The 27,043-nt window shown below is 40.8% G+C and overlaps 1 protein-coding gene across 13 annotated transcripts in view; it reads right to left on the reverse strand.

Moving 5' to 3' along the window:
* Nucleotides 1-27,043, reverse strand: part of NRXN3 (neurexin 3) — a 1,686,195-nt gene that overhangs the window by 1,108,732 nt on the left and 550,420 nt on the right. For all 13 annotated transcript variants that reach the window (XM_055288598.2, XM_055288594.2, XM_055288597.2 and 10 more), the window contains one exon: nucleotides 23,641-24,024. In XM_055288598.2, the coding sequence (XP_055144573.1) occupies nucleotides 23,641-24,024 (384 nt within the window). The remainder of the gene's footprint in view (nucleotides 1-23,640; nucleotides 24,025-27,043) is intronic.

Consider the following 27,043-nt stretch of genomic DNA (forward strand, 5'->3'; position numbering starts at 1 on the left):
GTAAAGCTTTCATATCAGCTGGCATTCCCCCACCTAGGCTAGGAGCGACGGACCAAGGCTGAGGCTCATTCTTCGAACAGGTGAGCTGACATCTTTGGGGACCAGGTTTGAGTTCATCAGATGTCCATTTAGTCTTTTCCACTAAACTGCTGGCTCCTTAAGGGGAAGGATGATACCTGCCTCAGCTCCTGCTCTATTCCCAGAGCTTAGCACAAGGAATGACACATAGTCGATGCTTAATAAATCATAAATGAATGAAGGCGTGAATGTTTAGGGAGTTAGGAAGTGCTCCATAAGCATTAGCTCTTGTAGTTGGTGGAGTGTGTTGTAGTTGCAGTTGCTGTTACTGCTGTGGTGGTGGTAACAGATGGAAAGGAAAATTCCCTCCTGAATCCCCAACCCTTAAAAATCAAGAAATCCATTAACTTCTTTAGTCCAATGCTGAGGCATGGGTTTTCTTGGCCCCATTGGCTTCCCTTGTACAAGATGTTACCTCCCACCCCGCACAGTGATAGACATAGCAGAGCAGTCCTCAGGGACTGCTGGAGATAGGATGAGATGATAGCAGGTAAGCAGTACCTACTATACCCAGGTCACTGCCAAAAGCAAAGCCATCCTCCCCTTCCCTGCAGACTGCCTACCAGCCCCTAAGCAGCTTCCAATGACTTAACTGCTTGATAATGCTCCCCCTCCTCAGGAGACACATGCTGCTCTTGAATAGAAAGAGAGTTTCAGTGATTAAACTCACAGCTGTCGTTTAGAGCTAAGACTGGATTTCTGAAGTTAATTTGAAAATGTTCCCATTTCTACCCCTTCCCCCCTTTTTTGCCATTTCCTGGTAAACTCTATCCTTCCCCCACCTGAGGACTGGGGTGAGAGGGTGCTGGGCAGCAGAGCTGTCTGTGTGCAGCTGCAGCTCACAAGAGCCTACTACATCAGTAGGTCAAGAGCCTACTACATCAGTCATGAGGGCACCCATCACTTTGCTCTGCAAAGATCACAGACTGGAGCCACCCTGCTGGGAGGCCCCTTAATGAGCTGAGCAGATTTTTAGTGCTCATCTCGGGGTGCAGGGTAAGGTGGCTTAGTGCAAATTCTATCCGGATTTCCTATAGGGCACTTGGGAACTGTGTTTGGACCCCTATTGGTACCTTTGAGTACCAATAGGACAGTTCAGCTTCCAAATCCCAAATCACCCCAGCAGATGGGCACAGCCCGAGCAGAGGAATTAGAAGGCTGGACCATTCCTATTTGTTTGTATGTGTCTTAATCCTTTGTGGAACAAATAGGGGATTAAGTAGGAAGAAGGGTAGGTAGACAAGCAGATAAAAGAAACATTCCTCTTTACATTCTCAGCAACTAACACAGCCAATATCACAAATGTGTGAGGCATTAAGAGATTAAGGGAAGGAGGAAGGGGAAAGGGAAGAATGAGAGGATCTACCAAGTGCTAAATTTTCCCAAAAAGCAAATTAGCTTAACAGTTCATGTAATCTACCAAGAAGTCTTTTCTGAAATGATAAAATTTATTTTCAATCGATGGTCACATCCATGATTTCTCCCTACACTACACACAGCCATATCCTGGCTCTTCTCCATCCCCTTTCTCTATTTTACTTTTGTCCTGAACATTTATCTAATAAGCTACATATATTTTACTGTATTCTGCTTATTTTTTTATTTCTCCTCACTAGATTGTTAGCTGCATGGGGGCAAGAAGCTTTGTCAGTTTTTTATTCTCTGTATCCCTAGTGCCCAGAAGAATGCCTGAAACAGAGTAGGCCCTTCATAATAATCAGTGAATGAATAAAAGTGTAAATAAATGATTGTGAGAATAATAGTCATTATTACTATTAGAGTTGGGAACTCTTGAGCATTTTAAAGTAGGGTTAATATTACCCACCTCATCAGGTTATGGCATAAGGATTAAATGGGGCAATGTCCTTTAAGCATGTTGTGCAATGCCTGGCACATAGTACATGCCCAATAAAATGGTGGCTAATATTATTATACCCCCACCTAATAGTTGCAAGAATCAAGTGAGGCAATTACGATTATCCATCCCTATGAGTGAAAAAAATATAAGGCTCAGAAAACTTAAATAATTTCACTTCGATGATGTAGCTATTAGGCTTTCAATCCAATTCCACCTGCCCCCAAAACCTACAGTCTATCCATCATACCATTCTGCCTTTTAACTACATCTTGAACTCCAGGATGGCCACACTAAGCGAAAGGTGGAGTGGGATGATGGGGAACCGAAAACTCAAGGAAGCAATTAAATTAAATATCAAATTGACATCTGGCAGCTTTCAGAATAAGATACATGGATCTATGTGTATGTGTGTAGTAAATATCTATGTGTGTAGCTGTATAGGGGATAGGGTGGGTGGAAAGCACCTTAGTTTGCTCCATGGGAGGAATCTACAATGCTACATTGAAGTGTCATGAGAATGTCATGAGAATTCTCAGACAGGAAACGGCCATATAAAAGAGGAATCATTCCCAGACTGGATGTTGGAAGTCCTGGGTGCTGGTCACAGTTTTCCATCTAATGGGGATGTCTTAGATAAATTTCCCTCTCTAGACTATGTTTTCCTCATATGTAAAATAACAAGACTAGAAAACTGACTTCTAACTTATGTCTTTCAATTCTAACAGACTTCTCTGAATTTGTGAAGGTAAATGAACTCAAGGATGTGAGAAAACTTTGAAACCCCTAAAATAAACCCCTAATATGAATTAAAGATATCGACTGTCCCCTAGAGAGGAGGATGAGAATTGACTGATCCACTGAGAAGATTCTACCTCTCTTGCTTGACCCCTTTGAAGTCATCTTTTAGGTCATGGTGAATTATATTCTCTAACCTAGTGTTCACAATTGTTCATCCTTCTGTTTTGCCTTGACCAAACTTCAGTCATTTCTTCAGGTTCTGAACACTGCTTGTCCCCGAGTCTGAGCACACACATAAAAGGGGAACATCCTGTAATCCCAGTACTTTGGGAGGCCGAGGCAGGTGGATCACGAGGTCAGGAGATTGAGACCATCCTGGCCAACACGGTGAAACCCCATCTCTACTAAAAATACAAAAAATTAGCCTGGCATGATGGCAGGCGCCTATAGTCCCAGCTACTCGGGAGGCTGAGGCAGGAGAATGGCGTGAACCCGGGAGGCGGAGCTTGCAGTGAGCCGAGATCGCACCACTGCACTCCAGCCTCAGCGACAGAGGGAGACTCCGTCTCAAAAAAAAAAAAAGAAAAAAAAAAAAAAAGGGGGTGGGGTGCGGGGGAACATGTACCTGCTTACCAGTTTCTCCTGGGAATCAGCTGGTGACAGTGAGACCCTCTGTCCTGTCGGACTCCAGGGGTTATTTCCCCTTGTTTGTCCAGCTTCCTCCCACCCCAAAGATTCTGCTTATCTCTGCTAGCCTCCTCCTTTATCCTATGAAAGAAAAACATTTTTGTTTGTTTGATTTTGAGATGTTTGCAAACTTTGTGATAGCATTCTCCCTTTTGCAATTGTCCTTTTCTTTCTCTTACAAGAATTGTTTTGAATAAAAGTCTCTTCTTACTAAGTCCTGATTTGTTTTTCTTTGACATCTCAAGTGCTACAAATATAGGATCTTCTATAAATATCTCAAATTCACTGACTTCCCTTCACATCCCTAGTCAATGCCCTAGTCCAAATTTAGTCCACCATCAACTCTTTCCTGGAGAACTAGTATTTTAACATCTATTCTTATCCTTCTCCAATCCACTCTCTGTCCTACAGCCAAGATGATCTTTAAAAAAGCAAATCGGGTCATGTTATTCTCCTGCTTATAGCTGTTCAAGGGTCTGCCATTACTTTTAGGATAAATTCTAAATCAGTATAATACTCTACCAGTAGGTGATGGCATGACCAAGCCCTGTCTCCCCTTCCCTCTCGTCCCCACTTCCACCTTCTGTGCTCCAACCTGACTTACCCTCTGTTCCTTGAATTCTAACTTGCCATACTTCTTTTTACCTATTGGGCTTTGTAACAACCTTCTGCCTAGAAGACTGCATCCATCTTTGTCTGGTAACACCTTCTTATTCTTCAAATGTCAACTCAAGCATCATTCCCTCTGGAGCTGTTTCCCGGATCACCCCTCAACTAGGGCTGTCTCTCCGTACTTCTCAAGTTCAAAAGTTTGAAATTGCATGTTTAGTTGTTGATTATTTGGTAAATGTCTTTCTCCTGTCACTAGATTATGAACCCCATGAGGCCAAAGATGCATCAGTTTTTGCCCACCATTGTACCTCTCAAGACTAGCATGGTATCTGGCAGTTAGTCATCACTAACTAATATTTGAGTAAATATCATTTAAAATGACATTGTGAAGAATAGCATGATATGCAGGAGTGCTCATCTATGTACGTCTTTGAAATAATATCCCTTTGGATAAAATGACTTTCTTTTCATCTTGCATCCGAAATTCATTATGTTATCTCTCAAGTAATGTGAAATATAGGAATTAGTAAGATGAAAAGGGTGTTTGTGTGTGTGTGTGTGTGTGTGTGTTTCAGATGCAGATATATGTGTTTGGCTCTTTTAAACTTAGATGTTTTTCACACTAAAACCCTGATCCAACTGTAGCCGAAGTTTCTTTGCCTCTGTAGAGAAAAGTCTTACTATGCTCACTGCATTCGAGAGTGGAGAAATTGAAGTTCTATTCTGACTGAGATTTAGGCCTATTCTCTTTCCCCCTCCTCTGCCACCTATAGTCAATCTTGCATCTTAAACAAGGTCATTCATGCAACAGTAAGAGCAGGATCTTTGTTCAATAGACTTCATGTTCAATCCATCTTCCCGGAGGCAGCCACCTGTTATTCTTAGGGTGACCTTGAGCTCCTTGAAGACTAGCCTTCGTACCCCTTCTTCTTATCATACTGCATGTCATATAATAGGGTCTCAATAAATACTCACTGAATGGTAGTAAACCACAGTGGTAATAGATGGCTTTCTGCTAACATTCTGTAATATTAGCCTTACATAATATCCCTTCCACTACAAAATCTTCCCAAATAAATTTCTCCTTTACTGCACACTTATTCTCTGAGTCCTCATGCAATATAGTTGACTTAGAGCAACAAGCTCCTGACAAAATTCTCACCAGGAATATTTTCTGTTTGGGAGACAATACAAGTTATTAAAGCTAATCAATTTAATTAGTCTCCTTGCTACCTCTGACCACTCTGAATTGGCTTTTCTAGCACTCACGGATTCCTTGACATGAGTACACTTTGCTTGGATGGTCGCATTTCTTCCTTAGAAAATTATCTTTGAAATGGCTACATAGACTAGGTGTCCTAGAGGAAATGTTTGGCTGTTAAACACAAAATATAAGTCTAAAGTAAGAAGGTTTGCATGAGAGGGAGAATATATGTGTGAAAAAAGGATTTGTCAAGTTTTGGATGCAAAGACCAAGGATACAGGATACCTGTGCCGTGAACCTATCACCATCAACAACAATGTGTTGAGCACATTCTATGTTCCAAGCATGAGGCAGAAAATAGTGCAGCAGGCATGGTCCAAGCTTTCCAAGAGCTTGGTGTCTAATTCGGTAACTATATTATTATTTCAAAAAATAAATACAAACTAAAATCTGAGGTTCAGATACAAGAGAAACAAAATTAAGAGGCCCATCAGCAGAGAACCAGGACTCCAAGTGTTACAAAGAATGGAACCAAAAATAATGAAGCCTGAATACCAAAACCCTATGCAGTGCATATTCTTTAAAGCCCTGAGAAAACCTCAAGTAGAAAAAGAATCTGAGACTTGAGCAAATTTCAGTGACTGTAAATTTTCCAAAAAGCAAAAAACTAAATTCATTCCTTACTGCTCCTAGAGAATCCGAGTGTCTGAGAACCTTATCCCACTAACCTTTTCTGGCCTCCCTCCATTATATTTTGTAGAACCACCCTCAAACCATCTAATCTTTCTCTCATGTCTAGATTTTGAAGCTGATGATTGTCTGGAACTGTCCCTTTTAGGTCTCAGGCTTCATTGTTTTAAGCCCATCTAAAATAATGGTCATAAGCATTCTCTGCATTAAAATCAGAGCTGGTTTCTTTCCTGGTCTAAGAGACTTCTGTGAAGCAAGAAATCAAACTCCTAGAGATATGATGAGTTGAAGTATCAGTGGGAAGATACATTAGAACCACAAAACAGAAAATCGGCAGTGGAGAAGGCTCTGATGTCTTCTGAAGCCTATGTGTTTTGAAAAAGGTCTCACGGTATTTATCAATATTGGGGCACATTAGAGGTTAACAGAAAGGATAAAAAAACTAGTCTTCTTTGATCAACCTATGGTCATTAGTGATAACAAAATATCAGGTAGTCTACTATGGCAAACTGTTTTACTGTTCATAATTAGTAACACCTCCCCTGTTTTTGAATTATATACCTACACCCTTTGCTTGTGACTTTGCAGTCCCTTCCACTGGAGTGGGTGTAGTGTATTAAACTACCCTATGCTGGGCTTGGCCACATGACTTGCCTTGACGTAGAGAATGTCGACAGTACTGACAATGTATGAGATGCAGACTTAGGTCTAAGGAGGTACTGAGTGCTTGCATGCTCCTTCTTGTACTCCTTTCATTTGCTAATAGGAGAATATCCCCTAGGTAGCCTCTGGTCCAAAAAGAATGTGGTAATGAGGGAGCCAAAAATGTGATAATGAGGGAGTTAATGAATCTAACTTGAAACTTGCAGCTATTTCCAGCCTTCCACAGCTTGGAACAGAGCCACCTCAACCTATCCACAAATCTGTAAGTATAGAATTTAAATACTGCTTCTTATAAGCCACAAAGTTGTGGGGTGGCTTGTTCACCGCATTACCGAGGCAATAGCTGGCAAATATAGCTACTTTGAAGTCATTAAAAATCACATTTTTTGAGATTTTATGATTTGAGACAAAGATCATATAACACTGAATTGAAATTATGGTATAATTATGCAACTATGAGATAATTTTTAAAAAAACAGGAATTGGAAAAATTAGAATAGTTACTTATAAAATTACATTAACATGTTATATATATACACATATATCTCCCAAATAATATATATATAGAATAGAATACATATATTCACGAATAGTATATCTTCAAGAATAGAATATATACACATATATACACACACACACACAGAGACACACACACACATATATATATATATATATATATACACATTCCTAAAATAATAGAATAAAGCATACCAATATGTTAATAACAACCATTTCTGCTTGGTACAATTATGCTCAATTATATTTATTTTTGTCTACCATGAAATGGGTTTTGTAGAACCACCACAGGTTTTCGTATTCAGGTACTCAGTTAATGCTGGCCAAAGAAAAAGTTGAGTTAATAAACTTCCATGTGCCAAATTTTCTACAGTAAATATATATTAATTTTAGAATTATAAAAATTATGCTTATTTTTTAAAATGGAGATTCATAATCTATAATGTTAGCAATAACCCACAGATGACAATTTTTATGAGGCTTCTTTTCAACAGTGATAAACACTCCTAACAGAGCTATAATCTAGATACTGGTTTATTGAGTAGCATTTTATGAAGACAGAATAACAGTCCTACCAAAGTCAAGATTCATTATATCAATTATCCCATCAAAGCCCCCAGAAATGCTACTCTGTAGTGAAAAGAAATGGACTGGGTAAACCATGTTCTCCACATAAGAAAAAAATTAAAGCATTTTGAAAGGATCACGGGCAAGAAAAGAAGGAAGGTAAAAGAAAGGTGAGAAAGTGAGATATCTGAAGGGAGGGAGGAAGAAAGGGGAAAAAGAAAATTTACAAAGAAATAATTCTGCTCAGCTTCTTCTGAGGACACATTTCCTTGACCATCACGCCACCACCATCAATCTCCATTTGCAGAAAGCTCAAGGGGCAAACCCAGTGTTAGACAGAGAGGGGCTCCTTTGTGCTGCAGCCAAATCATTTCCCCAATTAGAGATTGATATACCAGTGTACTCTTCTGCACTCCTCAGCCATATTTTAGCCACCTAGTTTTATAGTCATTGTTTTGTCTTGCTAAGACCCTTTCTCATTTATTGTAGTTCAAAAGGAGAAGACTTCCAGGTTAGACAATGTGCTCAAAGAGGCCTTAGGGGCCTGTCCTCCCCTTCAACCAGATGCCACTTATCTAGGTGGCTGGTAGGCACCAGCCACCTTGCAGTTTTGTGCAGCTCACATTTTATAACAGCCCTGAGTCAAGTCATTCTGAACAAATAAGGGTCAATCTCATCCATCTGGGAGGGAAAAGCCCTTTAAACAATAGACATTATTGCTGCATCAAGCTTAAAAGATAAATAGAAATGAAGAAAGGACTGTGTGGGGTTTATCAGGGAAAAAATAATGAAGAATAAACGGGATAAAGAAGAGGAAATGGGGAAAAAGAAAAGGTAAGCAGGACAGGGGAGGGGCGAATAAAAAGGGAGTGAGTGGGAACAAAAGGGTATCATCCACGAAGTGCTCTTTTCACCAAGGAGAGCTGCAAAGTCACCCCATTGTTTTAAATGGTAGAAATGCCTACCTCGGATGCATAAGCCTGCTTCTCCCTCTATTCCAGATTCATTCATTCCATGCCTGCCCACCTGTCCACTTTAAGTAACACTGAATCTTGCCACTCTATAGCTAATATTGAGTTACAGGAATAGTTGCTACAGGCCCAAGAGGCTAGGCCCCAGCCTAGGGGAGCTTCCCATTATTTCTCTCTAGGCACATCTCCAACTATGAAAATCCTAACTTGTTATTGGGGGTGAGGGTGGGCAGTTTAGATGTCTAGCAGGTACTAAGTTTCTTCAAATTTGTCAGATAATAAACCAGAATTCTAACTAAAGTATAGTTAACTTTAGAAATAGTCCCATTCATTTTGCTTTGCATTCATTCTTTTATTTGTTCCTCCACAAACACAGATTGAGCTTCTTTTCCTTGGCACTGGGGATACATAGTCGATGGCTCCCCGTCTAGAGAAGGAGAGATGAGCAAAGCAAAAATTAGAGAGGTCCAGGTTTATGCCCGAAGAATTTGTGTCTGTGCATTCATGTGCATGTGTGTGCCTGTGCATGTTTGTGTGTTTGTACACGTGGGTAAATATGCAGGTATGAGTTAGGTTATTTCGCAGCCCTGGATAAATTGTGATGAGGCAAAAGTTTTGAGCTGTACTCATTTCATGCTCTTCTGGACCAGCCCCATGAAACTTTACAGTTCTTCTCCACCACCTAGGAACAAACAGTGTGAATGAAAAGATGTGGAAGATCCTGACTGCTTTTCTCAATCCTGAATTTACTCCAAATGGACAGCTTCCATCCCAATGTATTTCTCATGTTTGCCCCTTGGAAAGTCCTAAAACAGAGAACTGGCAAAGAGGAACAAAAAAAGCCATCTCATTTCTTACAGCTCTCTCTCCCTCCCACAGTGCCTAATCCCACCTCTAAGGCCTCCTGTTTTAACGAATGGCAAAGAATAGTAGAAAATCTGATAGACTGAGTGAAAAATTCCTACCTTTAGTATTTGCTAACATTGTGACTGTGGAAATTTATTTTAGTTTTCTGATCCTTGGTTTAAGTATCTAAAAATCTGAATGATACCACAAACTTTATAAGATCTGCTCTAAAAATTAAATGAGAGAAGAATAATAATACTTCTCCATGTATTGAACACTTACAAAATTATAGGCATTTTGCCACGATTTTTACACAATTATGTTATTTAAGCCTCATAACAACCCCAAAATGGCTTTTTGATGGATCAGAAAACTGAGGCTAAAAAGGGGTTCAAAACACATCCAAGATCACATAATAGTGAGCAATGGAATTGGGATTCAAATCCAGTTTTTTTTGTTGTTGTTTGTTTGTTTGTTTTTGAGATGGAGTCTCGCTCTGTTGCCCAGTCTGGAGTGCAGTGGCGCAGTCTCAGCTCACCGCAACCTCTGCCTCCCGGGTTCATGCGATTCTCCTGCCTCAGCCTCCTGAGTAGCTGGGATTACAGGCATCTGCCACCACGCCTGGCTAATTTTTTTGGTATTTTTAGTAGAGACAGGGGTTTCACTATATTGGCCAGGCTGGTCTCGAACTCATGACCTTGTGATCCGCCCACCTCTATCTCCCAAAGCACTGGGATTACAGGCATAAGCCACTGCGCACCTCTCCCCAACCCCCACAAATCCAGTTTTGTCTGACTCCAAACCTGGTTCATCTTACTTAAGGGCCAAATTATACCTGGCACATGCAGGTACTCAATAAATGTGAATTCCCTTTTTATACTCCCTTATGTGTGAATGTCAGTGGCTTTCATGGCCTCACTACAATTGTCTACTCCCTCCCAGGTTGCCTTTTAGTAGTTCCCTTCTTCAAGATGATCAGGAATCTGCATATTTAGACCACTTCTTTAAGCATCTCTTTTTAAACAGATGTGTTGATAATGTAAGGTTTGGATAATGAGATTTTCCAGACCATAAGTTGCTAACTAAATTAATTGCCGAGCTTATTTGCAATAAATAAAGGGATGATTACATGTTAAAAAAAAAATCACAAGGACGCACTGAGCTTGTGAAGAAATCTTCTGACCCACACAGCAGGAGCATCCTACTCTCAGCTACAAAGGACCAGCCCAAAGATACAAAGCAAGAGAACCTCTGAAATTGCTTTAGGATAGACAAATCTCATCAGGGATTCAAAATACTGAGTGATAAGTCCCAGCACGGCTACTTACTACCTCTGTGACTTTGGGCAAGTTATATAACCACTTTGAATCTCACTTATTTCTTTGCAAATTATAAGCACTGGAATAGTTGATTTTTTAAGGCCCTGCCCAGCTGTAGCATTCAATGATTCTGTGTCAGCTGACACTTGTCAAAATCATGATTTCCTTGTCTAGTGGTACCCTAAGATGTTCCTATGATCAAAAATAAATTTAGCTTTGCTTTCGAGATATGTAACTTTACACACTCAATCTAGGACTATTTTGAAGAATAAGACAAGGTGGTAAATGTGATGTTACCTGAAGTGGGCCCAGAGCTTTTTTTTTTTTTTTTTTTTGAGACGGAGTTTTCACTCGTGTTGCCCAGGCTGCAGTACAATGGTGTGATCTTGGCTCACCACAACCTCTGCCTCCTGGGTTTAGGTGATTCTCCTATCTCAGCCTCCCAAGTAGCTGGGATTACAGGCAAGCACCACCATGCCTGGCTAATTTTCAGTAGAGATGGGATTTCCCCATGTTGGTCAGGCTGGTTTCGAACTCCCGACCTCAGGTAATCCACCTGCCTTGGCCTCCCAAAGTGCTGGGATTATAGGCGTGAGCCACCGTGCCTGGCCCAAAGCATTTTTACAGTATAAGAAACTAACAAAAGCGCTCACCCCACCACCACCATAAATGTACCAGTGAATCCTGCCAACTACACAAACCCATAGTCCATATGTGTCACCATATCTGATATTCACGTGAGTTACTGCATTAACAATACATGCTTTCTCCTTGGAAGGGCATGGCCTGCTTCACAAAGACCCCTGCAAAGTACTGGAAGCCATCCTTCCTTTCAGTGAACACAGAACCCTCTCCCACCTTCCCCCACTTCTCTCAATGACTGCTGGATTAACTCAGCAAGGAACTTAAAACCACAATAGGTGAGAACTGGTTCATGAAACTAGTGATGTTTATCCTGAGAATGACTGACAACATTTCAGTGAAAAACATGATAGTTGTCTTTGAATAACTGAAGGTCTATTGTAGAGAAGAGTTTTAGCTTGATCTGTTCTGGACATCCCTAGGATCCACGGCATGATAAGCAACTAGTGAAGGTTTTTTTTTTTTTTTTTAGTAAATAAATCCTGTATAGCTCCCAAAGCCTGAACCAAGGCCAAAAGAAAGATTCTGAAGATGGGTGATGGCTATGGTTGCACAGCAATGTGAATGTGCTTTATGCCACCGTATTATACACATAAAAATTGCTAAAATGAGGCCAGGTGCAATGGCTCACGCCTGTAATCCCAGCACTTTGGGAGGCCGAAGTGGACAGATTGTTTGAGCTCACAAGTTCGAGACCAGCCTGGGCAACATGGTGAAAATCCATGTCTACAAATAATACAAAAATTAGCCGGGTGTGATGGTACACGCCTGTGGTCCCAGCTACTTAGGAGGCTGAGGTTGGGAGGATGGCTTGAGCCCAGGGAGCAGGGGTTGCAGTGAGCTGAGATTGCATCACTGCACTTCAGCTTGGGCAAAAGAGCCAGGCCTTGTCTCAAAAAAGAAAAAAAAAAAAGAGCTAAAATGGTAAATGTTATGTTACGTGTATTTTATCACAGTAAAAAACAGTGTCTACAAGAACAGAAAACCAATTACCACATGTTCTCACTCATAAGTGGGAGTTGAAAAATGAGAACGCATGGACACAGGGAGGGGAACATCACACACTGGGTCCTGTCAGGGGGTGGGGGGCTAGGGGAGGGACAGCATTAGGAGAAATACCTAATGTAAGTGATGGGTTGATGGGTGCAGCAAACCACCATGGCACGTGTATACCTATGTAACAAAACTGCACGTTCTGCACATGTATCCCAGAACTTAAAGTATAATAAAAAAAGGAAAAAAATAAAATAAAAAGAGTGTTTCAAAAAAGAGACTTCAGTTGTAGTGAAAGGAAGATTTTTAGACTACTTAGTAATATCCAAAAATGGAATGGCTGCTTCATGAAGAGGTGAGCATCCTGGTTACTGAGAGTAGTAAAGTATATCGATCACAGAAGAGAGGACTCAGGAGTGGAAGACCCAGAGATCACCTCAACGTATTCTTGGGTGACCTTGAGCAAGTTACTTAACCTATCCTTAACCCCAATTCCTCAGATATAAATTAAGAATGAAAATAGCACATATCTTATGTAGTTATTGCAAAGATTAAATAAGCTAACCACTGCTAAGCATTTAGTACATCATATGTAGATAAGAGTACATATTCCTATAGAGTCTACACAGCAATTTAGGAATTTTGTCCAGGGATCTATATGCATCAGATATTGAGTTAGACTCAAAAATCTCAGAGGTCCTTTCCAACTTGAAAATATGAGTGTGTAAACTTTGATAAAAGAGTCACCCCCCACAACCCCTAATAAATATTTTATCATCTATACAGATAAAAGAAATGTTATTCATCATTTTTTTCTCCTTCTACCTCTACTCTCAATATAGCCTTGACTTTGTGGATTTCCACAGAAGGAGACTCCAACTTATAGTGGCTGAAGATGCTAGGTTGCTTGTGGAAGTTTCATTACAGACTGAGCCATGGGACAAGGAGATCAGAGACAACTAACTGGCTGGAGATGAGATCCTGCTGAGCAACAGTGAGCTACGACAGGAATGATGACATTAGGAATCAGCTGCTATCTTCAGACCCAGAGAGGATGCTTTCCAGGATGGGAAGAATTCAACTAAACAAACATCAGAGCAGTTATCTTTTCTTTACAACATTGCTGATGGGGATAAACAATGTGCCAGCCTTAGCTGGTGTCAGTATGTGGCCCCAGGCGACTAAATGAAAACAATATTTAAATACCAGTGAGCCATAGCAGGAGGTTTCAGACAAGGGGCCTGCAGAGAAGATTGAAATCTGAAATGCACAGGGCTTTCTTACCCTGCAGAAACAAGGAGGGGGAGCATGCTAATCCCCACATATTTCATGAGGCTTCTGATTTACTGGCCTCTTAGAAGGCTTTGTTGGGGTTTGTCATTTTGATGAGAGTGTCTTGCTATCAAGGTTAAACATGCTAAGAAGCATGAAATGATCTTCTCCAAGAAAGACTGCATCTACTTGGCAGAAAAATAGCTGTCCAGTAGCCCACAGAAAGGGGTCTTTCAAGAGCCACTCATATTGAAGGGTCCAGCCTCAAGTTCCAGATGTACTTGTCACTCCAATAACCTCTCTGTTGGGCTGGGTTATTTGTTGGGGTAAGATGGGATGAGTGATGAAACAGAAAGAGAAGAGAAATATATACATCTCTTCCCTCCACATTTCCTCCCTCTAAATCAGTTGCCAACATTTCAGATAGAATTTATCAGTTAGAACAAATTACTGGAGATTTACCAAATGGCTTTGCTATAACAGCATGACTACTGCCTAGAAGATCATGAGACATAAAAGTATATCTTCACAAATATGCACAGATGCACAGATGCATGTATATTTCTTTGAAAAATCCAATAAACAGGAACCAAAATGAGGGACTAAGAACATTCTGTTCTATTCTATTGGCCACTCATTTCCTACCTGGAGGCCTCAGTTTCTTCATCCAAAATTGGGGGTGGGTGGTTTTGCTAGATAGTATCTGAGCATCTATTCTACTGGCAAGATAAGTAATTATACAACTCTTTATACTCTGCCTGGTTTTCGTTGGGTCAGTCAAGTTTTAGGTTTTAAGTTTGGGACTTCTATTCATGATTACTACATGTTGGCTGCTTTTTCCTCTTAACAATCCCTGGTGGGATTAAAACAGAACCCATGATAAAATAGAAAACTTCTCAGAAGCTAGAGGAAAACTATACACACGTGCTCTATGCACAGACACATACATAATACTCAGTATCGGGTGTCATCACTATAAATCCCAAATGAGAGACCAGAATAGGGAGAAGTTCAAAATATGATTTTTCTATCTCCAAGGAAAAAAATCTTTTAGCTTAATTTCAAATATGGCCAGTTTTACAAGACAAAGAGACACAAACTACAACTCATCATTTCTACCAAATATATGCCAAATCTTGGTTGAGATCACTACAGTCATAACAGATCATTTTAACGCAATTCTTTAAAACCCGGGATTACAAAAGAGTCACATTTCAATTCCAAATACACCATTTAAAGTATGAAGAAAAGCATGCTTCGGTATGTTCTCTTATGGCCCAACCTTCTCAACTTTAAACTCTAACCTGTATCATATGTCTTAAACACAGAAATAAGACTTGGGTCATTTCCACTACACAAGAAAAAAAAATGGAGTAAAAACACCAGCCAGATCATTTTTTCGATTCTTGCATTGCTAAATTCCAGATTCTGAAAGGGGAATTTTAACTTTATTATCTACGTGAGCACATTATACACTTTGATTCTACAATGGAGCCTCACAATAAGCCAGTTAAACACCCACTGCCAATATTGTCGTGGTAAATGTTGAAACGGAGGCACAGAGAGAAGGTAAATACATATGTTCCGAGTGGGACCAAAGCAGGTGTAGGTTTGACTCTCAGCTACATCTGCTTAATGGTCACCACAGTCCTCCCCACTCCTAAGAATCTCCCACTGATTCAAGATGGCTCAGAAGAAAGGAAGAAGCAAAAGGCTCCTATGGCCAAACCCTTGCTCTAATTCAATTTCAGCTATTCTTTAGCTGTGTATAATTGATTACTAACTAAGTCCTATTGACATTGCCCCTTTTTTATTTATCAAATATGTTCGGAAACTCGACCTCCACTCTCATTTCTTCAGGGAGGGCTCTTATCTCTCATTCCTGAATTAATACCAATGCAAACCGGACTATTATATGCTGACCTGTTGGTCTCCTGTTTTCTGTGTTCAATTTATCTTCTGCCACAGTGATCTGACCTGGTTATCCCATTGTTAAACGTGCTATGCCTCCTATAAGATAATGCCTAAACTTGTTGGGAGAGCAAAGTGTTTCATGGCTGGCCTTGTCACCCCTATAGCTGCATCTTCGAAAAGTTCCCTTCAAATCCCTCCTCCTCACTCTTTAAGCCCTACATGCCACCCACATGGAAAACTTACTGTTTATTGAAGTCACCTTTATACATCTCTTCCTTCTGCCTGGAATTTTTTTTCCCCTGCCTGGTCTGCCTGGAAGATCTTTGATTCTCCACCAAGCCTCAGCTCTAGTGGCACCAGTCTGTGATGCCTTCCATGATATTTCCCCCCACACTGATGTCCCAGTTCCTCGGATACCAGAATATAATGGCACATTTATGAGAACCACAATCAATGCCTTTGTGTCCCAAGTGCTCAACACAGTCCCTGGCACGTAGCACTTAGTAGGTATTCAGAATGAATTGGGTGGCCTTTAATTTCTTCACGTAGAAAGTGAGGATAATAATATGCAGTCTGCAGAGTGGATGTGAGGGTTAAATGACTCAGTATATATTAAGAACCAAACATGGAGAAGGCACATCATTTTTTTCAATAAATAGTAGGTCTTTTAACTTTCCTTTCCTCTTAATCCAAACTGTAGTGAAGAAGGATTCATCTCTCTGTGAAAAGAAACATGAAGTCAGAGATGCTAGAAAAGCCTGCAATAATCCCCTTGTGTTGTGTTTCAAAGCACTTGTTTCTCATAATTTAGCAGCATTTCAATTTATTGCATTATTATGGGCAGATGTCTGCTGGCAGTTAAGCTGCTTTGAGCACACGCAGTAATAAAGATACAGAGTGGCAATGTAAATGGCCACTGAGTCCATTTGACAGCTCTGCAGCCAGCAGCAGGTGTGCCGTTGGTTCATAAGCAGCTGTCACGCACTGCACCAAAGTGCTGACCCTCACATTCTCAGGTTGAATGCAGGTGTAGGTGTCGATTCTTAAAAGATCTTCAAAGTCCCCAGCCTGTCCTTCTTAGACCTCTAAACCTTCAAGACTGTAGAATAACTGGAATCTACAACTCTGATACTCTTTTTTAGAGTAACAGGACCAGCTGTGATTAGAGGTAGCTCAGACTCTCACCTGGTGGAATAACTCTCAGCTAGGGTTCATGTACTATGGAAAAGCTTCCTGGAATCATCAAATCCTGTGCTTGTGGAAAGGGAAACTTGCAGAACCGGAAGTTAAAAAAAAAAAAAGAAGAGGCCGAATCTGTGCTCTGCTTGTGGCTGTCACCAGAGATACATTTGTATGACTTAAGCAACAACAGAAAAGTAAAAAAAAAAAAAAAAAAAAGGGGACAGTTTGATTTATGTAAATGAATTGCACATTTCTTGGGAAGCCACTTTCTCAGATGCATGTCATTATGTATCGAAAAGAGTAAACAATGGACCAAAGAGGAAACAGCCTTTTAATGCTCTTTAGAAGTCTAAGGTTCTATTCGTTAATCCATCAATTAAAACTCAGGTCTGATGGGCCTGAAGTGTACTCAGTACACCAAGGTATTCATTTTCTTAGATGAATGAATCAGGGAGATGAAAATTTCATTGCAGTGCTGATATAACTAAACCAAGTCCTAATCCAGACAGTTCTGCGGATTGCAAGGAGCAAGGACTCATATTCCTGCCCTTCATTCACCTTTCTCTCTCTCCTCGGGATAAGGGAAAACATTGCCAAGCTGATGACATTTGAGAATCAGAGTTTTAGAGTTGAAAAGGGCCTGAGAGAGCGTGAAACCCAACTGCCTCATTTTATTGTTGTAGAAAAGAAAGGTCAGAGGGATGAGGGCACAGCCATAACGCAGATTCCTCTCCTCAATAGCACTGAGACCAGTAAAAGCAACCACCATTATTATATTTGACCTTGGAAGCCCAGGTTTCTGTTATTCCCACACCAGTGAGATAGTCTGAGCAAGACCTCAGTGAATCCAGAACTAATTATAAAATGGTATAAAATGTGCATCATACCTTGCTTTCTAATTGTTATCTTTTTCTTTCCTGTGATTATTTCCTGAATCATTGACACTGGTAGATTGCATTAGAGTTCGCAGATTATGTCTCTAGCCCCTTTGCTGTGCTGTGAGCTCATGAAGGACAAGAAAGTGTGCCTTCTATTAATATAAATGTGTATCCTCATTAGCTCACAAAGCCTGCCACAGAAAAGAGCTAAATACCTGTTTATGGAATCTCTATGTTAATATTGAAGTTAATTCCAAAGAAGCATCATAGCTTCATTTCCTACAGTTTTTTGGACCAAAAGCCACTGAAACTAAAGCTATTTAAGGTAGACTGTGTTGAGAATATAGAAATTTTAATAATTTAACTTTAATATTCTAAAGAAGATACAAAATGAATTTGGACTTTTCATAATCTTACGCTACATGCTATATAGTTGTCCAAAGAAGTGATAAGTATTGCTTGATCTAAAATGATAGTGATGGAAGAGAGAGTGGACAGATGCAGGATGGGTTTATAAGAGAAATGGATGAGACTCGCTGAGATAGATTGAATATCATAGGACAAAAACAAAAGAAAATGCCCAAGGACAGTGGGGATGCCATTTATCAAGATGGGGAAAAACTGAAAGTAAAAGAAGTCTGGGGCAGGAAGGAAGACCTCAAGATTTCTGCTTTTCAATGATATGATTAAGCTGTTCAATGATATGATTAAGTCCAACAGGACTTCACAGGATGGCAGGTGGTCTTCCAGTATATTAAAGAATTTCAACCTATCTGATTAGAATTAAGAAGCTATGTATTAAGTAGCTATTAATTAAGTAGCTTAAGTTAATCTATCAGACATCCAAATGGAGATGTCAAGTAGACAACTAGGGATATAAGAATATGGGATATCAGGGAAAGTTCTAGGCAAGAGACCTCAATTTGGAAGTCACTAACATATAGATGACCTTTAATATCATGACAAAGAGAGCACCAAGGGAACTGTGCAGGCCAAGAAGAGACCTAAAACAGAAACCCTGGAGCCCTCCAACATTTAATAACCATCTGGTATATGTATATAACAGTATATATGAAGGAAAGGCTGCTCAATGTAATGGAAAGCCTGATGCATTAGGAATCAGGAATCATAAATTCTAACCATTCTACAGCTATTCCGAGTTAAATTGATGTTGACTTAACTTCTCAGGGCTTCCAATTCCTCATTTATCAAAACAGGAATGAGGTACAGGTAACACTAATGGTATCTGCCAACCCTACTATTTTCACTATTTTCTTTCCTTTTTCTTTTTCTTGAGACAGAGTCACTCTGTCACCCAGGCTGGAGTGCAACTGCGTGATCTTGGCTCACTGCAACCTCCACCTCCCAGGTTCAAGTGATTCTCGTGCCTCAGCCTCCTGAGTAGCTGGGATTACAGGCATGCACCACCAAGCCCGGCTAATTTTTGTATTTTTAGTAGAGATGGGGTTTTGCCATGTTGGACAGGCTTGTCTTGAACTCCCGACCTCAGGTGACCCACCCACCTTGGCCTCCCAAAGTGCTGAGATTACAGGCATGAGCCACCACACCTGGCCTCTGCCAACCCTACTATTTTCTTATGACATGATTTCCATGTGGCATATATGTAGCATTTCAATGACACAATCCAGCCTTATCGAAGATTGGTGTCTCACCCATTCCAGGCAGAATCATTTGCTGCTGCTGCTGCTGCTGCTGCTGCTGCTACCCAGGATCACATAGGAGGTTGCCTAAAAAGGGAGGCCATGAATGGAGAGGAGCAGCAGCTGCTGCCTGCATGCCTTTCCCACTGGAACAAGAGTCACCAGAGAGAAGTAAAAATACTTGTATTCTTCGTGTTCAGCTGGTGCATATGTCAGATAAATGTTGTACGGTAGGTTATTTTTCTTGACATTGGGATGAATTTGTGCTGAGATTTATTTACTTTCTTGCCAAATGAATGCCAGGGTATGTTTAGAAAAAGCCATTCAGGGAAGAGCATAGATTCAGCAATGGTCTAAAATTTAAGCTCCATGATCTATAAATAAATCAAACCCTTGGCTTTGCCTTACTGGAACTTGATGCTCACCAATTGAACTAGATAGTTTGGCTATACCAGCAAAGATAAGATGTTGTCCCAGGTCAAGTGATCATAGCTCCTTAAGTAGGACTAACTCCAGAGCAGGCTAAAGACGAGCTAGACTGTTTCCTCTGTCCAACAGGACTTCACTGGATGGTAGGTGGTCTTCTAGGATACTAAAGAATTTCAACCTATCTGATTAGAATTAAGTAGTTAAAACAGGTCTTTGCTTTTTAGGTCATGGAGACGTCTCTCACAGCACTATGAATAGCCAACCAAAATAACTAGAGCTAAACAGTTGGGATGGGTAGAGACAGCTACATCTTAGAATAGCAACAGATTATGCTGAAAAAAATCTAAATACAATATCAATCAAGCCGATTTTTAGACATCAAGATTTAGAGTAGCTCATCTTCGCAGGCAGAAGAAGCACTCTTATGAGGATAGAAGCAGGAGTTATCCAATTTTACTATAAGAGAAACATATACATGCAAATTAATCTTAGTATCATATACACAAACACTTTCTACTTCCCAGGCCTTATTCTCCAACTCTCCTATACTTGGCTGATGACTTTGATCCAAGAATTGTCTCTTAGACGTATCTGTTGCTGACTTTGCTTGGGTCATTGGTCTATTTTGATGTAGTATCTAGTGTCTGACCTGAGCCATGAAAACTCCAATTTTCAGCATTCCATCTATGCTTTCTTTAGTGTATATACACAAGTGCTTCTTTCTAACACTCCCATTCATGTGTGGGCCCGGTGATACCAACGGACTCACCCCCAAGGAAGTTCCAGGAGAGAACACAATTTGAGCTACTGGGACACACAGCCTTAAGAATTCTCTTAGGCTTAACACATTTAGTACAAATGATCCATTCTAGACTTAGAATTGATTCTAGAATGCTTCTACACAATAAAAATTAGAGAGAGAATGACAAACTGAGTGACTGTGTTGATGCTGTTATGGTGAATGGGGCAGGGCTCCTTAATCCAAAAAGGATCCTATTCCTGTATAGAGAGAATACCCAACACATTTTCTTCACTCTTCAGAAGTGCCTGGAGTGGATGCCTAAAGTTAGAAATAGGAAACCTAAAATCCAAGAAACCTTGGTTCCCCTTCTCTGGGTTCCGTCACTCCTTCCATATAGAAGTGGCCATTCTTGCCTGTTTGTCCTACTGTTTCCCTGTAGATATCTGCCATAACATCAACCACATGTTAAACATTTCTCACATTTCCCTTTGCTTCTCTGGGAGGAATATACACCCTTTGTTCACAAGTAAAGGCTGTGTCAAGTTGGTGTTTCTGTTTTGGATTGTTTGTTTGTTGCATTTCCAACCTCAAACATAGTGCCTGGAACACACTAGGGCTTCAATATATGTCAATTTCCTGCAGGAAAAATGAACAAAAGATACTCAAAAGTGTCTCCACTAAGGAATCAGTTTCAATAAAGAAAAACAATGTCATTGGGAATCTCAACTTTTCTTTGCTAGCAGAAAAGAGTCCAATAATTTTTACACTCCACTGATTGATTCTGAACATGGTGTCAGGAACAATCCAGAGACAAAAAACAATTAGTAGGGGAACAAAACAATCAGTTGAACCGTCTGGGATTTGAGTGATGTATAGATCAAACATCTTAAATTTGCTAAGCTTCTTCTCATTTCGTCAGAATGGATGACTCTTGGCTGCACTGCACCAAGAATAATTGTCCCTCATATATCCCCAATCAGCTGCCTTTTAATGACTAGTCAGAAGTGACAATGTAAAAGGTGCAGTGACTTTCACTGTTCTTGGCAAGTTTTGGACCAACTCCCATTGATTCACCCTTGAAATGGGTGAGCTCAGAGACACCTTGTACAGCTGGCTACAGTCACTGTGTCCTGCCTCTGACAATCACAAGGCCCTTAAGTTAAGAAGAGACCCAAGAAGAAGTGAGATGTCTGAGATGACCTTTATATTGTCTTCATAGATAACAGAAGATCCGCAACACTTTGGCAAACACCAAAACTGTCTCACGCATCTCAGAGACAAAAATGACCTTTCTATCTTCCCCAACCAGCACCAGGATACGTTACCCTACAAAGATATTTGGAAAGAGCCCAGGCACCTGACAGGCTGACCAGCCCCTTGTGGCCTATTTCTGTCCCACATGGGTATTTCTTCATCATAGCTCCTGTTCTGGTGGTTGCTGACTTGAAAATTCAGTGAATTTTAATTTTAATTCCATATGCTCCAAGAAAGCTCTCTTCTTCTCCTTTGTCCTCATGTCCTGTATTCTATTTCTGATCTGACTGTAAGAAGCGTTTGTAGTTCTCTTGAAATATACCTTAGCTAGTAACACAGTTGGCCCCGCAGTTGGCCTCACAAAAAACATATCTTGAAAACGGGTCATTCAGCCCTTGTTCCAGACCTGGCCCAGGATCCGTCCACATCACCTATCTTCTGATACTTGGACAATTTCTGGCCACTGGCCACTGGTCTGTAGAGATGAAACCCTGCAGGTCTCTCCTCAAAATGTTCTTCTGTCTCTGAATCTCCATGTCCTTCTTTTCTGTCCACTAACATGCTACTGTCTTACATCATCTTATTACAGCTTATTATATAGATGTCTCAGCTCCTCAGCTAAATAAATGATAAACTTATTGAGGGCAAGAACTATACAGGTACAGCATTCTCAAAGCCCTAGAGCTATACCCTTCACAAAAACTTGGTCCTGATGCAAATTATCCTTTCCTAGAATATAGAAGCTGACAGCCTGTGGATAGTCAGCTTGATTCTGTGTGCTTGGCATATAAAAAAATAGACCAAGCTGCAAACTACAAATAGCTTGACTGGAATCTCCTTGTGTTGATGTTGTCCCTCTTCTTGCCTTTATCTATGCCCTTTACTTAAACGTAAATCGGGTGCAAACGTCAGATACTGAAGTGGTGAATGAAAAGGGAATCCTCCCAGCATTCTGGCCCAGTCTACAGGGTCAGCCCTCATCTCTTTGGCCCCTTTCATGCCCCTCCTCCCCACCCCAACAGTTCCCCAATTCCATTCTGGACATTTTTCAGAAGGGAACAAAGCATCCAGTCCATTCTGGACTTTGTTCACGTCCTCAACTGTCAGGGTTGCTCACTATACAGTGAACCTGTGTAGTATGTTGGGTCTCCTTCCAAGGGCCTCCCAAGCTTCTCTTTACCTTCTCTTTAATGATGTTGATGAGAATAATTATGACTATAATAATCACTAACATAAAATGCTCAGGAACCTATTAACTCATTTAATCATCATCAGTATCCTGTGAGGTAGGTACCCGATTTCTATTTTACAAATGAGGAAGTCTAGTTTCAAAGATATTGACTACCATTATAAAATTCCCATCACTGCATGAAGGCCAGATTTCTCACCCAGTCTGGCCCCAGAGTTTATGTTCTTAATACATCACTCTGCCTCTTATAAAACTCACCATGTTTGTAATCAGTTATTTAATGGCTAAATATTCCACTAGGCAGCAAGCTCCATAAAAACAGCAATGAATCTGTCTTGTTCAACATTGTATTTCTAAAGCCTAATCCAGGAGTTAGCTTGTAGAAAGCACTAAAGAAGCACAAGTCAAATAAACGAATAAAACAGCCAGTTGGCTAGGCCCCCTGGAGTCCCAAAAGAGAATTATTTACCCTCTCTAAATAGAAAATATTTAATCAAAAAGTGTCATAATCACAGTAACATTTATTATAAAGCTTCCCTTTCTGCAACTCAGTCTTAGCCAAAGAAACCCAAGCATTCAGAACTAGAAAGGGTGCAATCTGGAAATCAGTAAACCCAAAAACTCTTGGAAGAAGGAAAGTGTAGGTAGGTGCAAAGGCTTGGGCTGTCCAGGGATCCAACTGTAACACATCAGCCCCACTCAGGCCCTCACTTGCCATCCTCTAGGCTGACTCACCCCTTTCGCATGTTCTTCCCCAGTATCCGGTGCCTGTGCAGTCGCAGATGAAGCGGTTCCAGCCGTCCTTGCACACAGCATTGTTCTTGCAGGGGTAGCTGTCACACTGCTTGGCGCTCATCCGTGAACAAGAGGACTTGACACCCGCAGCGTTCTGCATCTCTGCCAGCTGTCGAATGTTCTTGCTGCGCCCATCAATGAATAGGTCGCGGATGCAGCCCACGTAGCCATAGTTGAGCATGGCAGTCCACAGCTCGGTGGGGAGAATAAGGCCAGCACGGTTCTCCGGCAGCCCTCCCAGGTACATGTCTCCTTCCAGGTCCAGGATCTCGCTCTCCCCACTGGCGGTGAACGGCGTGCGCCTGCTGTTCACTGATATAGTACCTGGAGTGGGAAGACAGATCTCAGGTGAGTCTGCCAGTTGCTTAACCAAATGAAAGAAGCCTAACAGGTGAGTACTGAGCCTAGCCATTGTCTGGCCAGGAGAGAACAATGTAAGCAAGAGAATTAGATGTTACAATACAATGGAAAAGACAATGTAGGCTGCTTGGTTCCAATCTCTGCCAGCTAAGTCAACCTGGCCCTTAGGAAGACCCAGGAAAATCTCAGTGACCTAACATCTAGTGTATCTTGTCTCTACTTAACCCTCTTGGCTGAGACCACACAGGTTGAGAGCAGCACAGTTCCTGCCTGTATTTAAATTCCAGCTGTAATATGTATGAGCTGTGTAACCGTGAAGAAGTGACTTCACCTTCCTGTGCCTCAGTTTCCTCATTTGTAAAATGGGAAAATAACTGTCCCCACCTCATAGGTTGGTGTGATTAAATGAGCGAATATATGCAAAGTGCTTTTAAGAGTGACTGAGACAGAATGAGGCCTCCGTATGTTTGCCTGAATTTTCTTCAAGGGCTCACCAACCCCCAAAAGATGGAACTTCCTCTTCTGTCTCTCTCTCCATGCACTGGTACTCTCTAGATTGGGCATTCACTACCAGCCCTGCCAGTGAATATTTTGAGCATTCCCTGTGATACATTTTAACTGAAACATTATTCCTTATTTAATCATTTAATAAATGTGTATGGAAGACCTATTCTGTCTCTGGTACAGTTCTAGGCACTGAGATGAACTTGATAGGCATGTCTCTCCTCTCATTGAGCAGATGTTCCAGAACAGAGGGACAGAAAATAAATGACATGGTTTGGCTGTGTTCCCACCCAAATCTCATCTTAAATTGCAATTCCCATAATCCCTGCATGTTGTGGGACAGACAAGGTGGGAAGCAAATTGAATCATGGGGACAGTTGCCTCCATGCTGTTCTCATGATAGTGAGTGAGTTCTCACAAGATCTGATGGTTTTATAAGTATCTGGCATTTCTCTGGCTGGCACTGCACTTCTCTCTCTCCTGCTGCCATGTGAAGAAGGATGTGTTTGCTTCTACTTCCACCATGGTTGTAAGTGTCCTGAGGCCTCCCCAGCCATGCTGAACAGTGAGTCAATTAAACATCTTTCCTTTATAAATTATCCAGTCTTGGGTATGTCTTTATTAGCAGCATGAGAACGGACTAATACAATAAGTAACCCAATAAATGAAATAAATTAGCTAAGGGCAGGTGCTATGAAGAGAGTAAAATGGGTGGTGTGCTAGCTACTCATGCATTCTACTTTAAAATGTAGACTCACTGAAGGTCTCTCTAGGCAGGTAAAAGTTAAGCTGAAACCAGAATGTTGAGAAGGATCCAGCCATGCAAAGTCCAGGAGAGAAAGCATGCCAGGCAGAGGGGATGGCACCTGCAAAGGCCTTGAGGTAGGAAGGAGTGTGGCTAGAATAGAGAAGGCAAGAGGGGGTGAGCAGGAGATCAAGTCAGAGAGATAAGCAGACCCAGCCAGGAAGGGGCTGGAGTTTGGACAGCATCTAATGAGATTGTAGAAGATGAAACCCCACAAGCTAACCTGGGACCTTGAGAACAGGGATTCTAGTCCTAAATGTCTTTACGACCCTAGGCCAGTCCCTGAACCACTTTATGGCTCAATTTCCCAAACTGGAAAATTTAGGAAATGGACTAGGTGATATCTAAACATCCTGTCAGAAATTTTAAAATAGATATTTATTATTCTTGACGTGCTTTATTGGTATCAAGATAAATGGGTCGTGCCATCCATCAGTCAGCCTTCACTTCTGTCTGATTCTCAGTTTCTTCAGTTATGAAGGGTATATAACCTGAAGGGCTGTGAAGATCAGATGAGATCAAGAATGAAACATACACTTTAAAGTGCAAAGTCGGCTGGGCGTGGTGGCTCACACCTGTAATCCCAGCACTTTGGGAGGCTGAGGCAGGCAGATCACTTGAGGTCAGGAGTTCAAGACCAACCTGGCCAACATGGTGAAACCCCATCTCTACTAAAAATACAAAAATTAGCCAGGTGTGGTGGCAGGCACCTGTAATCCCAACTAATCGAGAGGTTGAGGCAGGAGAATTCCTTGGACCTGGGAGGCAGGGATTGCAGAGAGCTGAGATCGTGCCACTGCACTCCAAGCTGGGTGGCAGAGCAAGACTAGCTCTCAAAAAATTTAATTAATTAATTAAAGTTAAAAAAATAAAGTGCAAAGTCAACACAAGAGTAGAAGCATAGAAAGGATATTAAGGGGAATTTAATAATCTGCTTCCCTACTCCCTCCTAGAAGTTTTCTCCTAGAGAAATATGCTTTCTTTTGTTTTTTAATCTTTCAAACACTTATATAACAACAATAATGTCCTGGCTACCATTTTAACTATTTTATGTGCATTTTTGGACTTGATCCTCAAAACAGTCTTGGGAGGTAGGAGTTATTATTTTCTCTTACAAAGGAGGAAGTTGAGGTCTGTATCTCTTACTATTTTTTCTGTTGCATAGTTTTCTTTCTTTACCCCTCACATGTCCACAGGGCTAATCTGATCACCAACTAAAATGGGGGGACATCTATTGCCAAGTAAGGACAATACTAGAATCAATTTAAATTTTAGAGCCTTAAATACAACCTGAGGAAAATCTGTCCTCTGAATGTGTGACCATAACAGTTTTGAAAGCACTTAACAAGTTCTAAGACTCACTTGCCCAAGTGAGGAGTGATCATAAAAGTTTTTCTAGATCACTGTTAGTCATATTCTTCAAGATTATCAGGGAAGGAGGCACCACATTTAGATACACTTGTTTTTATAACTATCCTTTAGTATAGATTTATAATCTAAAACAAGGTACCAGAAAACATTCTCAAGAAAAAATGAAAGTTTAACAGATTGTATTAAAATTTTGGATTATACTGCTTTCATGGGACAATTCTTTGTTTACTCAGTAAGTTTTTAATAGGCTTTGATCAAATTCATCAGTAGTTCAAAAAACTGGCCAGGCTGGGCACGGTGGCT

This window comes from Symphalangus syndactylus, chromosome 8 (assembly GCF_028878055.3).
Source record: "Symphalangus syndactylus isolate Jambi chromosome 8, NHGRI_mSymSyn1-v2.1_pri, whole genome shotgun sequence".
Taxonomy (NCBI): Eukaryota; Metazoa; Chordata; class Mammalia; order Primates; family Hylobatidae; genus Symphalangus; species Symphalangus syndactylus.